Source organism: Lepeophtheirus salmonis, chromosome 1 (assembly GCF_016086655.4).
Source record: "Lepeophtheirus salmonis chromosome 1, UVic_Lsal_1.4, whole genome shotgun sequence".
In the NCBI taxonomy this organism is placed as follows: domain Eukaryota; kingdom Metazoa; phylum Arthropoda; class Copepoda; order Siphonostomatoida; family Caligidae; genus Lepeophtheirus; species Lepeophtheirus salmonis.
In genome coordinates, this window is record NC_052131.2 from 10,626,848 (window position 1) to 10,644,051 (window position 17,204).

The 17,204-nt window shown below is 28.4% G+C and overlaps 1 protein-coding gene across 1 annotated transcript in view; it reads right to left on the reverse strand.

The window, feature by feature from the left end:
* Positions 1-1,769: 1,769 nt before the first annotated feature.
* LOC121116682 (uncharacterized) overlaps positions 1,770-17,204 on the reverse strand; it is a 43,537-nt gene continuing 28,102 nt past the window's right edge. The window contains exon 2 of the mRNA XM_040710970.2: positions 1,770-2,700. Within this exon, the coding sequence (XP_040566904.1) occupies positions 1,973-2,700 (728 nt within the window). The 3' untranslated portion in view covers positions 1,770-1,972. The remainder of the gene's footprint in view (positions 2,701-17,204) is intronic.

Consider the following 17,204-nt stretch of genomic DNA (forward strand, 5'->3'; position numbering starts at 1 on the left):
GGATAACGGCTCTTTTTTACAAATATTAGAATATTGGTGATCCACTTCGAAATATACTTCGATGGAGCCTTTTCACTTACATTATAAATTGCATCATAATTGAAGGAGCAGCCAATTTGAGGGCTCAAATTATATTTTTATTCACCATAAATAGATAACATTATAATAAATATTGATTAAACTTTGTCAAATGGCTTAATGAATAGAAAAGACATATCAATTACACTGAATAAAATATCTATGAGATTCTGATGATTTATCAAGATAAATAAAATATTTTAAGGAAATCATAGAATGAAAATTCCAAAGAATAACTTTTTATTTTTGTCCATGAGCATGCCTCATCTAGACATCCATACATTATGACTTGATTTCAAGAATCTTTATTTCTAGCTCCATAGAAAAAAGATGACTCGTTGCAAATCTAAAGTTAGTGACAGATTCCAAAAGACGAACATTCAAAGGATTACTCAAAGTAAATCCACACAAAATCAAATCCTACTGGCCAGGGGCAGTTCAGTAGGGATTTCGTGGCCAGGTGTTCCTTCCCAAAAATGTACTCTTTTCCTTAGATGAGTACCATAACAGAATTCGAGATCTTACTCTCAAGAAGGATTTTATGTCACACTTTTTAAGATCTACCACCTCATTTATTTTTTTCTCTCTCTCTCTCCTTAGTTTGTCCCTTTCTTCCACTTTTTTTCTCTTGTTTACTTCTTAGCTAGACATGGCTTAAAAAATATGGACTTTTCTTATGAAATCAATTCAATATGAGTTTTATCCTTGAAATAATGTTGAAGTCTTATCTCAAATTGACAACGATATAAAGCGTTTTTGGGAAGTCTCTTTTTCTAAAATTAAACTTTAAACTTTCAGCTACTAAATGAGATACTTTTAAACTTTTTGAATATATTCGTCTTGAAGCTATAAACACGTATTTCCAACATTAAACAAAGATAACTCGAGTTATAAGTATGATAAAGACATTTTAAAAACGGTTTTAGAATTTTTTAACATTGGGGTTCGAAATATATTCACAAAATGTATACCTATCTTTAACACCAAGAGGCTAAAAGAGCTTTGAACCAAACAAATATTCAAAAATAACAAAAAATTAATGTCCTTTTTTTGAAGGTCATTAGGATAACAAAGAACAAATGAGGTCATACTTGGAATTAGGAGATCAAATTCTACTAAGTTGAGCACATGCTGTTCTAGTTCAATTTTTGTTGCTGAACAGTCTTATTTACCCTTCACTTGAACTACTTTGGCATAAAAAAAAACAATTCAAAAACTAAGACGTTCTTTATTTTGAACAAACCACTTACAATAGAATAGTTTTAACCTTTAACTTTCATGATCTAATGATCTCACAATTATAAAACTGATTTATAATATATATAAAATTTTGGAATAAATAAATTAATTTTGATATCCATTACTGATTTTTATCTTACTCAAAAGGTACCTCAAAACTTTTAATAGAATAAACATAATATATTAACATTCAAGTGTAATTTTTTGATAACAGATTATGAAATTTATAGAATTTTTGAAAAAGTAAATATTTGTTAACTTGTCTAAATGATCAAATTCAAGAAAGTCCAGGAAAAGTTAGATATAAAATAATAAAGACTAATTAAGAGTTCCTATCGAAGGAGGAGAAAAAAACCTTGTTTATACAAAAATTTGCACTTTTTTTAATTGGGGCTTACAAAAACCCTGTAAAGAGATGGAAGGTTAATGAAGAAAAAAAATCTATTAGAAGATTCTGACTTATGTGCTTGCTTTATTCATGCTCAAATACGTAAGTATAAGATAAAGTATGTAGATATTTCCCATAAATGTATTAACAATTAAGATCAAAGACATACAATTTTAACGTTTATTTAAATTAAAATGTTCTGATCATTCACATACAAAATCTAGATAAATTATATTCATAAGTATAGTTATTTGGAAAAAAAATCACTTAAAATCTTGTTTTATTTTCTGTGAGCGGAATCACAGAGTCATCAATGTTTGATGATTGACTATTGATAGTTATGGTATAAGCAGCTGGTCGCGACGCAGAAGACCGAAGAGTTCCCATAAGACTCCCAGATGAAGCTCCTACCATTGAATTATTATGCGAGAGACCCACAAGATCCAATCCCCCTGTTTCTAACCGTTTTTTATTTACTAAATAGTAGACTGTAAGTACCATACTTAGTCCAACCATAGTGACACAACCAACTCCGACATATTTCGACACACTTGTAGTTGTGTCTTCAATGGAATGAATGTCTTGATTATTCGACAGGGATTCAGAATTAGAGGAAAGAACAGGGCTGCATGTGCTTTTGATCATTTTGCACATACAGGTCTTGAGATCCTGGAAGAATCCATCAGCACAGATGACTCGGTCGCAAACACAGTCACAAGCATCTTCTTCCCAATGTCTTAGAATATCTGAAGAGCAGGATGACTTTAATGAACCGAATTTTTCTTTACATCGACATTTGCAAGTGAGTTCGTCAAATTCCTGATAGGCGTGGCAGTCTTTTAAATCACACTTACATCTACATGGGCCTCGATGCTCTTCTATTTTGACTTCAGCACAAACTTGAGAGGAGTTGTTTACATTGATTACCACATCCACTTTAGTGTGACGCTTCTTTTTAGGAATACAACTGCATCCTGAGCGATCCAAACAAAGACCTGAAAGAGAAAATATATATTAAGATATATTTGTAATAAGAATTAAAAACTGCATATTTATTTTACCTTCTATATAATCATTAATATATTTCCACAAGTTGTGGGCAAAAATTAAAAAAATTAGTTGAACTTTTCAAATCTACATATACAAGCATGTTTAAACACTGATTTTATTCTTTTTTTCTTGCACTTAAGTATCTAAAAACAGGCCTTAAGCATATGTCTTGCATTGCTTCTTCTTTAAAATAGTTATTTTAGAAAGAAATGTTTGTTTGAAAGCCTACAAACAGTTTTATAATGATTATTATTCGAAACTTATCATTAATTTGATAATTTTTTTGTTTCAAAAATTATAAATCTGTTTAGAAAACTATATTGATGTGAAAAAACTATTAATTTCATTTACGCATTAGTGATTAATTTATCATAAGTTAAAAATATTATATTTATATAGATTGATACAGTCTCTGCTATTGTTTTTTCAAGTAGTAACTCAGACAGTTTGAATAATGTTTGAAGAGGAAAACAGCGTCACTGTCATGAAATTTAATAAACAATTTCATTTTACTTTCGATTAGATTAGCTAGAATTAGCTAAGAGCGGAAGGAAATAAAAACGAATTATGATTTGTATTTAGCAAAGATATTGGAAAGGAATTACAACGATGTCGATCATCAATGCTACTCTGAGTCCGACAAGGACTTGCACTTATACCTCACCAGCTGATCCTCAGTGCCACTCTCTATCTTTCATGACCAAACGAACTGTTTGCTAAGATTTTTCGTTCTTTAGAATTAAAGAATAATGATAAGAGACATGGAAAGTAAAAAGTACTATTGAGGTAGCAAGTAAAAAAGTATAGCACTCGTTTAAGATCATACTTTTTACAATTATAAGTATTACACTAGGTATATTAATTTATTTCCATCCAAATATTTATAAAATATTCACCCTTACATATGTAATAAATGTAAAAAAAAGACCCAGAGATAATTAGTAATTATTTACTTTAATTTAGATGGAATATTTGCTCATAATCAATTTATCCTTTAATAAATATAATTTTTGTGAAAAATAAAACCATTTTACAATTTTATACTAATTTTAAAGAAACTCCCAATGTTCTATTAACAAAAGTGGGGTCATAGAAGACCCTAAGGAATTTTAACATTATTTTAGCTACTTGAGTGAAGAATGGATGTTTCATCAATATATTAAAAACTTATACTCATATAATGTAACTTTGACTATATTGAAGTCATCAAATGATAAAAAAAAGACAAATTTTTGATAAAAAAATTAATATTCTTTTATTTTCTAATTACACAACTTTAGTGACGGATAAAAAATGTAATATTTTTTATTTTAGAAAATATATGATAACGTAAATACAATGAACTTTTATTTATTAATGACAGCTTCATAACCTTTCCTAAGTTTCTGTAACATATCCATAGAAACGGTATTATTATTGTTTTTATTTTTTGAGGGGAGGGAGTTTTATTTGATGAGGTATATACAACAGATACATTATACATTATCAGAAATTGAAAGACAATGTTAAATTCAAATAATAATAATTCAAAATTAGGACTTTTATATTTTAAGCAAATCTATATAAAATCGACATACAATTAAAAGTTCCTTGAATTTCTATAATTTTATTTGTCTATAAAATTAATAAAGCGTAAAAAATTAAAACATTTTAAAAAGTCGGAAACCTACGGTTGGACACCTTGAGTTGGCTTCAGAAAAGATATTATAAAAGCAGGATAAATTTTTACCCCACTCATGAAATGTGTAGGTATTACATTCGAGTCGTGTCAGTTTTAAAGGACGCTGAAATGATTTAACTTAAACATGAAGTCTGGATTTCATTTGTATTCTTATACTAATTATCGTTTATTTCTAAGAACAAATTATTCTAATAAATCCTTTGCAAGTAAAAAAAATAGTATAAATAATAAAATAATTTATTAACCCTATTTGAAAGGGGCCAGATGGTGGTCAAATTACGTCATATAAATTGAATGACGGATCTAAACTATAGCTTATATTCTTGTATATCTCACCACATTCCAAAAAATTGAAAACAAAAGAAATAACTGATCGAAATTAGTGGATAAAATATTGGTATCAATTTATAATACATTAAGAATGTCTTTTTCTTGCTATGTGTTTAAGATTGTTGTCACATTAACGTTCACATAAAGTTTATACATCCAAGAGCTGACTATTTCTCACAGGAAGGTTCAATCAGGATACCTTTTGTATGTTAGGTGGGCGTGATAGCCACTGTACTTTTTTTTTTTTTCATTTTCTAACGATTTACTAAAAGCTTAATTTAGATATCTTACATATACATATATCAATAGTCAAAAGTAACTAAGAATGTATATTTTGGGAAATGCATTAACTGTATTTTCTTTGCAGTTAAGAGATACTTCTTCGTTTACACTTTATTTACATTTTTATTTTCTTTAAATGGAATCATTTCTCAACGAGATGGCACACAAAAAATTGTATATGTATGTTATATGAATATTTATGAATTGCGGCCTACATACAAAACGGTCACAGATTAAAGTATTGCTTTAGAAAATAGTTTTTGATAGTAAGAAACATAATTCAAGGCAGTATTTATGCGCATATATTGTAGTTTAAGTAGGTATTTATTTATCGTATATACTACAAATGTAAAACCAGTGGTCGAAAAACTTTGGTTTTATTATAGCTATTCTAAAAAATATAATTGGAAACATACTTTTTGTAATGTATTTAAGCAAAAGCTAGAATGATTTTTCTAAAAATTTAGTTTGGATTACATATTTATTCTTCTACTGATGAGTGATTATTAGCATTCCTTTCTTGTATTGATATTCATTGAGTAACTTCGCAGAAAACTAGGCCTTGATCGAACATAATCTATAAAACAAAGTGTCAAAACGCTAGAGTGGATTCCTCACCCTATTACTATAATTTTTCCACATGCAAGATGTCGTCTTTTATTCTATCAAAGATGACGTACCTTTATCATTAAGTTACAACTTATACTGGAAGATTGTACAAGTTAAGAAAAGGAGTAAACCATTTTACGCCGAATGTTCATTTTTTTCCATTTTCTACTCATGACGTATGCAATTATTTCCTTGCTATGGTAGAATTCATTTTTTTTATTCAGGTAAAAGGGGGAATTCTTGGACGTTGTATAGTAAGTTATAGAGTAATATTCAATTCTTATCGATGCCCTAGTAAACAAAAAAGTAACAGCTTATCCAACATATTTGGACAAATATAAATCAAATGATCTTCCCTTTGCCACTTGGTTCATAAATTTAGATTGCATCTATCCTACTTAATTTTTTTTTTGTTCATGGGGTTTTGCATCTATAGTCAAAAGTCATACAAATCTTACAATTAAAAGTTTTACTATATTTAATTACAAATTGTTTTCATACTTGACCTGATGATGATTATAAATCTACAATTTATTTTTGTAATCATCAAATCTTGTTTTTTGTGAGAATTTACCATTTTAATTTTTTGGGTATATTTACTCTTTTCATTGGTATAAACCTAGTTTTACAAATAAAAAAAATTAATCTGTAATTCACATCCATTAGTAGGGATGGTTCGGTCCAAAATTTTGACATACCGAACGGTTCCATCCAAAATTTGAAAAATATGTCCAAATCGGAGGGGCAAACCGCCCAATACAAAATCTTTTAATGTATGCCGTCATGAAGAATATCTACCAAGGACACAATCATTAATCAATCTTTTAACGTCTTAATAATCCTAATTTAGAACTTTAATATCCCTATATTAAGAATAATAACAAAATATATAGGTGTTTTATAGGAAATTAAAGTTTTGCTTAACTAATTTAAAGGATAAACTGAGATAATTTAATATAATATTATTGAAAAAATTCACTGTAAAAGGTGCTTTAAATTTTTGGACGTTTTTTAAAACGTACGACAAGCAAACTACGGGAATCGACCGATTTTTAGTCCCATATTAAGTACCAATAAACCTTCATTCTTAGTAACTTTTTAAGTTGATTACAAATCCATAGTGTATATATTTACTTAAATAAGATATTTTTCCTTGTCTATACGCAAATATTATAATCTATGACTACTATGCAAAGCCAAAATCCAGAGTAATTATGCAATATCGTTCATAAATATATAACTCTTTCTCCATGATTTCAGCTTCTAAAACCACTTAGATAAAAATAACCGATCAGTTCTTAAAGAATATTGTACATCTTACAGCTTCTGTAGGAACAATTTATTGCAAAATGTATTCAAATTATAATACGGAATTGTTAAATTTATAGATGCTACACAAAAAGATCAAAAGTCCAGAATTAGCTAAAACATTTCTTTTTAAATCAATTTGATTGATTTTTTTTTTCAAATGTGTTGTTTTGGAAAAATTTTAAAATATCTTTTATGATGACGTTTTATTAGATTAGCGACTTACAAGCAGCTATGTGAGGAAGAAAATATAAGTATTCCCACTCAATATCTGGCACGGACATATTTAGACAGGAATGCTCAGATTTCTGGAAGGCATTTCACTAGCCTGGGGATTTTTGATTTTTTTTTTTCCTCATCGAGATATCTAGAAAAAATTGTTTTATACGAAACAGTGACCACATTTTAACTTTTAACTCACGATAATACAAAACAACCCAGTCATGTTAAGATAATAACTCATTTTATATGTTCAAGGATATCCAACTCAGATATAAAAAGTTAAAATGTATTTATTTTTATCAAATGTTGTTTTTTCTGATTTTTGTCCCTTATTGGTATTACAAAGTGGATTAGATTGTTTTCGTATCTAAATAAAGAATTGTTGGATGAATTGCCTAACTACAAACTGATGCTGGCTCTTATTTCTTTATTTTCTTACAACCTGTAAGGTTTAGAGATATAATGAGGACGAATTTGTTAAAGAACTCTACGTTTTAGAAAATTTATCCACCAACGTTCGTTAAATCGAACTTTTAAATATTTTAATTTTATTTAAAATAGGTCTTAGCATACAGAGAAATGTTGCAAAAACAGCCATGTTTAGTTTTATGTATCATTTGAATTAAAAATATTAAGTATGTAATTATATAAAGTGAGGGTGTAAAAAAGATAAGAATGAAAAAAAAAAGATTTTAAGTGTCGTTTTGTCTTATTTTTCTATACTGTTTATACACATATCAGATATTTTAAATAACAATAAAAATATCAAAAAAGTGAAAGTAGTAAAATATTGAGAACAAAATTTAAATTATCATTGTTAAAGTAAATTTTGAATTTATATATAAAAAATACCAATTGGATTCCTACTTATACATTTTTTAGGACAAGGAAGTGGGTGAAGACATATGTAGAAGACAATTTTCTACTTATAGATAAAAAATAACTCCGGAAGAAAACCTTTTAACCGTTGTACTACAATTTTGTTTTTTTGTACAACTTTTGTGATGGAAACAATTTCATTACATTTTAAAAATAGCCAAAAAATGTTAATTATCAATTTAAAATCAACAAAAGAGTAAAAAACTAAGACAAATGCTTTCATTAGGAATTCCATTTTAAAAAAATAAACTTTAATTTTGTCGCAGAGATCTTTGTTTCTTATTAATTGTTGTTGTATTTTCTTAGTCGTCTTCTCTCCTTATACATATATAAACATATACCTAAATAAAATCTATTCTATAGAAAATAATGAATAGCTCTTGATTTGGAATCCCTGATAAAATATTTAGTCATTAGCAAAATAATCATTAATAACATGCTCTATGAAGAATGTTCTACTAACAGCCCATTGTTGCGCCTCATATATGTAAATTTTACAATGGACGTCAATAATTTGTATAACGTAAAGAAAATATTTCCCATTCTTTACTCAATTTTAATCATATGAATGTTCCTTTTTATAGAAATTAAATAAATATTTTATTATAGAATAACAAAAGCGAAAAAAGAGCATTGATTCTCCTTCTCGTCTCAAGAAGATGAGCAAAAATGTATTATTCTGATGGAATTTGAAAAATTTGTAGTATTTCCCCCTATAAAAATAACACTACACATATTGGAACAAAGGCCATCTCTCGATTATTTAATAAGAAAGCCGGTTCTTTGTCAAATATATAAGGTTACTCAACTGCATTAATATCGAAAGAAATAGTGGAGGATAGTTTTTTAATTAATAACAAAAAAATATTGCTATGACATAATGAAATATCCAAATAATAGTAAAAAAATATAATATTTAGTTCATAGAAGAAATTAGCTTCATCTTATTTAATTAAACACTATCCGTATTACTTATTAAGAATAAGCTAAAGAACTGCGGTGAAACAGGGAGGAAAGACATTTCAAAAATGCACATAACAAACCTCTTTAGAGGTTTAACCACTAAGATTTTTTGGTTTCCCATACACATTTTTGGTTAGAATTACATTTTTTAAATTATGTTTTGACTTTTATCACTCTACTTTACTGGTTTTAGGACAAAATGTCGAAAGACAAAGTCTCGTTTGATAAAGGTTCGAATGGACAAACGTTGATTATTGTTTTTTTAAGTAATAATTGTTGATGTAAAAAAATGGTTTATTTACAGTTTCAAGACACTTAAAAAAAAATTATGTCGAATATAATTTAGATACAAGGAACTCCTCTTTAAATACTCTAATATTGGTATAAAGGATCTGTTATCGAAATGGTTTAGTTCCTTGTTCACAAATAAGATGAAGTGTTTTCTGATCAATTTTACTATCACTGAGGATTGCAATGTTTCTTTATCTGTTACGTACGTCAATTTACTATGACCTATGCTTTTGCCATATATGTAAACGATTTAGTAGTTTATTTTTCGAAAGATATGCACATGATACAAAAATCAGTTGCCCATATTTGAACTATGTTGATGATGTTTATACATAATTTATTAACTGGAGGGTTACTTGGAGAATGCCTATTAATATTAGTCAATGTGTCCTACTTCCTTTCTCAAATAAAAACTCAGCCATACAAGTCCTACTGTGGTAGATTGTTACTTAGTCTACGGAGTTTACATTTTATGTGATCTAGGATTTAAAAAGGATATACACTTTATTATCCTTTTTATAACTTATTTTGGATGTACAGCATATTTTCATTAAGTTAGTTAGGGTACACAATTAAAAATTTAATTTTTTTACAATAATTCCGGAACATTACTTTTAAATATTATTGACAAAAATGTATTTGATAAATGCTACAAATTGTTCGAATTTTCCTATTATCATTATTTTTCTTTTTTTTTATTCACAAAATTTAAATTTTATTGTTTAGTTTGATGTTTGTTTTGCATATAAAAGTAATTTCATATTCACATTAGCTGAATATATATATTTATATGAGATGGGTCTATTAGACAATTACGGTGTCAGATGAAAAATTTTTATCGTAATTGATGATTTCAGAAATCCCAAGAATAATTTACAAATTTAGGCAAAGTGACAAAAAGTCCAATTAAACGGAATTACAATATAGCTGGAAAATATAATAATATATTTAGTGAGGATCCAATGGATCTTTGTATAATTAGAACAATTGATTGATAGTAGGATTATTAATTAGTAATTTGTATTTAATTTTTATAATAAAGTTTTTCAAGAAGCATCAAAACATAAATTGAAGTTTCCATTTCATATTAATAATAATTAATCCTTTCAAGATGGATCAATTTATAATTAATATAAAATTGTGTATTAATGATGGTTTTCATAAAAAATATATATATATATATATACAAGTACACTGAAAGGCTTATGATGTACATGATTTTATATAGAACATGCCTCCAGCTTTATCTAAGTTGGTCTTTTTGTTTGAAATATAAATAACCAATCTATTTTATAGATATAAAACCCCTTGTTACTATGTAACATTTTATTTTTGTTAAACATATCGAGCTATTACATAAGGGTTTTCATTCATTATAATTTTCGATTTTTATATGGAATTTATAAAATTAGTGCTAAAGTTTTATATCAAAATTTCAATAAATTATATATTATAGTATTATAGAATTGGGAGTTTCGTAATGAAAAAACTACCTTTAAACATTAGAAAAAGAATAACAGTTGTTGCTTTTGCTCCTTTTTCTTCTTCTTTTTTTTTCATTATTTAGCAGATCGTCGTAGTGTTAGCATCTTCCTCCGATAGAAGAACTCTCGCCTATCGTTGGTGTAAATTGTTTTAAAAATGAAAAATAAAATAAATTTACATAAAATCAAAAATTTTATATATATTCATTACTTTGTGAAGGCGTGTGTGTCTTCAACGGTGTAAATATAAATCTGTAAGTGTGGTTAGAGACTATTTCTTTAATGAAAATGTATATTTTTTAAACTTATTATCTTCTTAGTGTTTTTTTGGGTTATTCATTGAAGGTTTTGGTGTGTAATTTGGTCGGTTTTTCGGTATCCCGGAATATTCTTCCTTTTGGTTATGTGTGTGTGGGGGGGGTTATTGATTTTTTCCTCTGAGAATTTTCCTTTTTATTATTGTCTTTCTGCGCTAGCGTGTGAAGAATTAGCTTAATTAAGGATACTCCCTGAATTAAATCAATCTCCATTTAGAGAAAATCTTTTTTTAAACATTAACGAAGACAAACCAACTGATCATCCTCCTGATGATGCTTTGAAAAATCTAAGCAAAGAAAAAATATATTGTGCCAAGTTATCTCCTGAAGGGAGAAAAACAGATATATTTGAACACAACTTTCAAACCGGAAAATTTTGTTGTCCTTTTAACAGAGTCACATACAAATTGTGCATTCAATAATGCTATTGTGAAACAACTTATTGTTTAAAATGCTGCTCTGATTTTGGCTTCACAGAAAATTAAATTTCTGGGGCTAAAGCTTGCTATGGTTTTCTATATACATGAACTTATAGATCGGTGCTCTCAGCTACATATATTGAAGAAATCATACACTGTTAATATAGAAGGGTTCAATGGTAAAATGAAATAAGTATATATGAAAATAAGGGATATTCCGAACCTTTAGATGAAAAAAGAGAAAAATAAGTACCATTACCGCAGTCAACACGTTCAAAAGAGTTGAGGAAAGTAAATTGGAAGAATGGATTTCAAAGTTTTGTTAGGTCGTAAATTCTTACACTGAGCCTAACCTTGAAGATCCTGATGCTTAAAGGAAATTTAAAAACTTGACCCTTCAAAAATCCCTCAAATTATACTTTATGACAAGTGTTTTTAAGTTAATTTAAGGTTTATCAGTGTTCTCCAACAATGCAAAAAATGTTACCAGTTTCGGGACTCTAGCAAAAACGTCTACAAATTTTAGAATACAGATCTGTGCTTTTGCATAAAGTCAAAAATTCTGAAGAAGACACGATTAAAGATATAGAAATTTTTAATAATCCCGTTCCCCCTGCAGTTGGTTTAACGAATGATGGGCCTCAAACGAAGCAGTTTCTTGTATTGGACCTCCTTCACTTATCGAAACAAGTAGTGTAGATACACCCAATGTTCCTAAAGAATGTTCTATTGATTATAATAGAGAGTTGCATCACAATGGGAAAAATAATGAAAACAACATCAATGACATTGAGGCAGTAGGGACTGATAAGGTCAATGAAAATAATATTTAGACGGAATCAAAACTTGATTCACCACTCGTCGTTAAAGAGACTGATACGACTAAAAACTCACTTGTAAAGAAGTATTTACAGGAGGAATTTGGATCAAAGGATGATCAAGGAACATGTAATTGAAACAACCCAAACAGTTGTATTGAGAATGAATGACAGGAAGAACAAAAAAAATAGGAAGTCCCTTGTCACATACAAAATCAAAAAGAAACTAACGTAACATTTCTACTGAAAATATAGTTAGACATGCATCCGAACTTACACAAACAAAAATGGCGAAGAACAACCCGAAAAACAGTCTAAACAACTATAATTTCATTTTTTATCTTTAATTGTTAATTCCCTTCAAACCATGCAGAGGAAATATCGTCTCTCTAAAATTCCTGAACTTCCTCGATGTTATGTGATACAAGATACGATTTGGATAACTACTTCTCATCACCAGACTGCTATGTGTCTGAGACTGCTTTAAATAAAATCCTCCTAAATCCTAAAAGAGGTGTATCGTTGTTTATTAAAAAATCACTATATCTCAAACTCGAGTTTAAATACTCACAAGGAAACCTTTTGAAAAAGCAATATAAAGTAGTTGAAGCTAATTTTGATGTAGTTGGGCTGTATGGGCCTAATATTTATGATCCAAAGTTTTTCAATACCAAGGTTGTCTCAATATTATCTTCATAGAGCGGTTATTCTGGGAGGAGATTTGAACAACCTGTTAAAATAAAGCCGTGATTAAAAAAAAACTCAGCCATTTCCAAGCCTCGAGCTACAGAATATCTCTCGTCTATTATCTTTTCATTCAAATATATTGATGCTGGGGAATTTTTTCATACATTCTTTTCTATTGACAAACAAATGAGACCTGTGAGACAAGGATCGATTTGATGCTTTTCAAGGGATTTAATAAAGATGAACTCGAGCTATACAAAGTAATAGACACGAGGATATCTGACCACCGAGGCTTGATTGTATATCTGAAACCAATTCGAAAATACGCATAACATATAAAATATTCAATAATGATTTTTGCGATAAATTGAGATGTAAATTGGACAACGAGCGTATGATTGGTTATTATGACACCAACCAAATCGAAACTCATATATCCATTACAAGACCAAGTCAGCTATCAAGGATCCTAAATGAACAAGGCATCTGGTCAATCTGGGCTTACGTTTAAATGTTATAAAAACTTTTCCTTTGATTTGATTCCAATGTTATTACTGTTTTATGAAAAGGTAATGGTTATAGGATTTTTTCCCGACTACATTTCTGAAAGCAATATTGTTTTAATTCCCAAAAAAGGGCAAAAAACTAAGCTATCTTTAGAATTTACGTCCTCTTATGATGCAAAATTCATGCTGTGTCATCATTGCTTCTTATAATATGTATTGATGAGCTACTGTTTAATTTGCATAGTGAGTCCCTAATAAAAGGGTTCAACTTGAATCAGTTCCAACTGAAGAGCTTGTACTACGTTGACCATTTAACAATGGTCTATTCCGGAACAGCTTTTCAAATTCTGAAATCGGTTAAGAAGAACTTGGATGTGTTGAGTTTATTTCTCACAAAAACAGGAATAGCAATAAATTCTGAAAAAACAAAGTTGATGAGTCCCCATCACGGTTTAATTGAAAAACAATGGGCAGACTTCAAAATGGCTACGAAATGGTTCTTGTATTGGAGCCCATAGCGTGGAAATGAATCTGCAGGATATTTATACAAGTATGAAGAAAAAAATTAACTTTGTCTCTTCTCCAAGTTTGAACATGTGAAATAAAATCAGGAACGGGGGAATATATATTTAATACCAAGTGCAGTGCATCTACTTTGTGTAAGTCCTTTTTAAATGATAACATTATAGAAAATATCAAAAATGGAACGCAGATTTTTTGAACTCCAAAAGAAAAAAAAATATCTCCAAAAATAGAATATAGAACTATTTACATTGTGGAGACCCAAACATTCTCAATTTGTTTGATTTTTAGAAGTCTCTCAATAGCATCTGGATTCGTAAACTAAGGTACAAGGAACATTTCTGGCAGGAATGTCTCAATAATATTTTGATACGGAAAAGTAGTGGTTTTTTAGATAACCCACAGTATAGTATATCAAAAATATTATCAATATTGTCAAGATTTTTAACTCAAATAAAAAGTTTTTGTTGGATCTATAATTATTCTAGAGAAATATGAACTTTCATTGAAATGGGAGATGCTGATGAGAAAAATTTAAATAAAATATGGTCCAATGTAGCAGGGGATGTCATAGCATCTAAGTCCTTGATCCATCAAATTGCCTCTAAACGCCTATCTTCGGCTCTTATGTGAATCTCCAACCACCAATTGTAACTTTCAGGTTGTGAATTTCATCAATTTCAACGGCCTTCCTAAGGAACTGTTCCAAAACCCTTTCTCTTCTGCCCTTCCAAAATAATTTAAAAAGACAAAATGTATCCCAACGAATCCCAGCAGATTGTATAAATGTTATAAGAATTACATTTCTAACTTCTCCTGAAAAATGGTTCAAATATCGTTTACCAACAGGCAATCTAGAAGTGGCTGACAAGTTCTTCAAAGACGAAAAGAATTTATGCAGTATCCGCAAAGAAATGCCCGAAAAAACAGATCACATCATGTGGGAATGCGTCCAACTGCATTTGACCTACTAGGGTATTATACAACTAATTGAAGAGCGCCATAGTAAGAAACTAGAAATGATCGCCAAGGCTCAGTATATTTTGTATAAGCTAAGGACTATAAAAGACATTGATTTTAATGGAATAATTTCTATTCTAACTTTGTACTCGAGTACCTTAAATTGAATTAAATTTGAAATTTTAATTTAATATCGCTTTTAAGTTTCTACCTGTGATGTTTTATAATGATATATTTGATGGCATTTCGTTGTTTTCGTGGTTTCTGTTCTGAATATTGTTGAATATTTTTTAATTAAATAAAGAATGTATTTTAATCAGGGAGAAAAAAAAAGAAGAAGGCTCTCCTCTTTATTGCAGTAATTCATCCCCCTGCCCCCTCCCCCGAACTAGTATTAGAGGGATTGGATATTAACAAAGGTCTTAAAATCATGCATATCATTTGTCTCTCTCTCTCTCTCCCTTTCCTCGCATTTTTTTTTATTACAAACTACACAACTCTGAATAATATAAATTATGTTACAAAAAGAAGTATTGGTATTTCGATACATTCCAATGTGTTTTTTTTACTTAAAATAAAAAAAAGAATATCGTTATTGACAAGGCACTAATAAGGACGTCCGCATGATTTTTGTATGGGACTGTCTCCAAAAAAAAATTATAACATTTCTTTTATAGAAAATACACTTTTAATTTTTGGAGGTGCAAGAGAGGCTTCATAATCGGTAGACATATGTTGATGAATGTACTAGTTCCAATAAAGATATAGTAAAGCACCGTTTTAAATAAGTAAATAGCATAGCGACTACTGTATTATCAGCATACCAAACAACATGTCGTCAAACAAAATATTAAAAAAATGTTTATTTTTTATAATTTAAAGGAATTTTTGAAAAATCATATCTTAAGTATTTATTGGCTTTGGAGTAAATGAAACATTCTTTAGAAAGTTCTACAGTACATTGAATATGTGTATCAAATATAGTATTTAATTAAATAGGTCCTCTTGATGAGATATATATTTATTAAGAAAAAAAACATAAATTTTACCGTTTCATAAAACAAGTAAATAAATATTCTTGAATAAGTATATATTATAAGTCTCGTCCCCTTTTTTTCAACTGAATTGATTTTAGAGCCATTTTTCTTGTTTTCACTGACGTCAAATAATGCATCATATAACAAAAACCACGCCATCTTAGGGATCTATATATATAGATATTTATAAAATTATATGGACTCCCTTCCAAAAAAAGAAAAACATTTAATGGTTTTAAAAATATAAAATAGTTACATTTAATACTCAGTTATATATGAATTAAAACATACGTATTAATAGTTTTTACCAAATAATATGTAATGGTAGGATTTTTTTAATCTCTACAAATATAATTTCCTCAGAAATGTAATATTTAAGTTATTGTCTTATAACTTTTACATATCCTGAATAAATATTAGAATTTGAATTATAATTAATCACGTCCATTATCATTATATTATCTCTTTTATTTTTCAGTCCCATTACATCCCAATACAAAGCAGTATTTTTTCAATTTTTATACCTGAATTTAAAATATACATATATATATTCCTAAAAAATATGATTAATTATGTAATTTCACCTAAACCGTCGAAATCAATAATAATGACGTCACTTGAAAACACTCTACAAAGGAAATGCGCGAAAAAATATTTCAAAATTGAAAGTATAATTTTAAGGGGTATTAATATAATGTGTAATAAATTAAATACAATTTTTTTTCCAATAATTCAAGCATATTTCAGAGCAGTCGTTTTTTTGTTGCATCTTTAATAAGTAAATATTTCATAGCCTTATTTTGATAATTTCTAATTTGTTAAATATTGAGCTCAAGGAGAGGATATAATTAGATTTAATTTTTAAGATGAAATGACTAATTATTAAGTTGCAAACAAAGATTTTGTTGTGTCTTTATATTATTTTCAATATGAAAAACACAGATTTTGTCAAAACTTTTTTTTTATTTAATAACTGTTTTATAGTTATTTGCTTTTTCTGAACTACCCAAATATATTAATTATTGTAAAAATAAAGAAATATGTTTTCTATAAATATTAACTCAATGTAGCTCAGTTATGACATATGGCACATGACGTTTGAGTAGTTTTAGCCTAGATTTGTAGCAATCATGT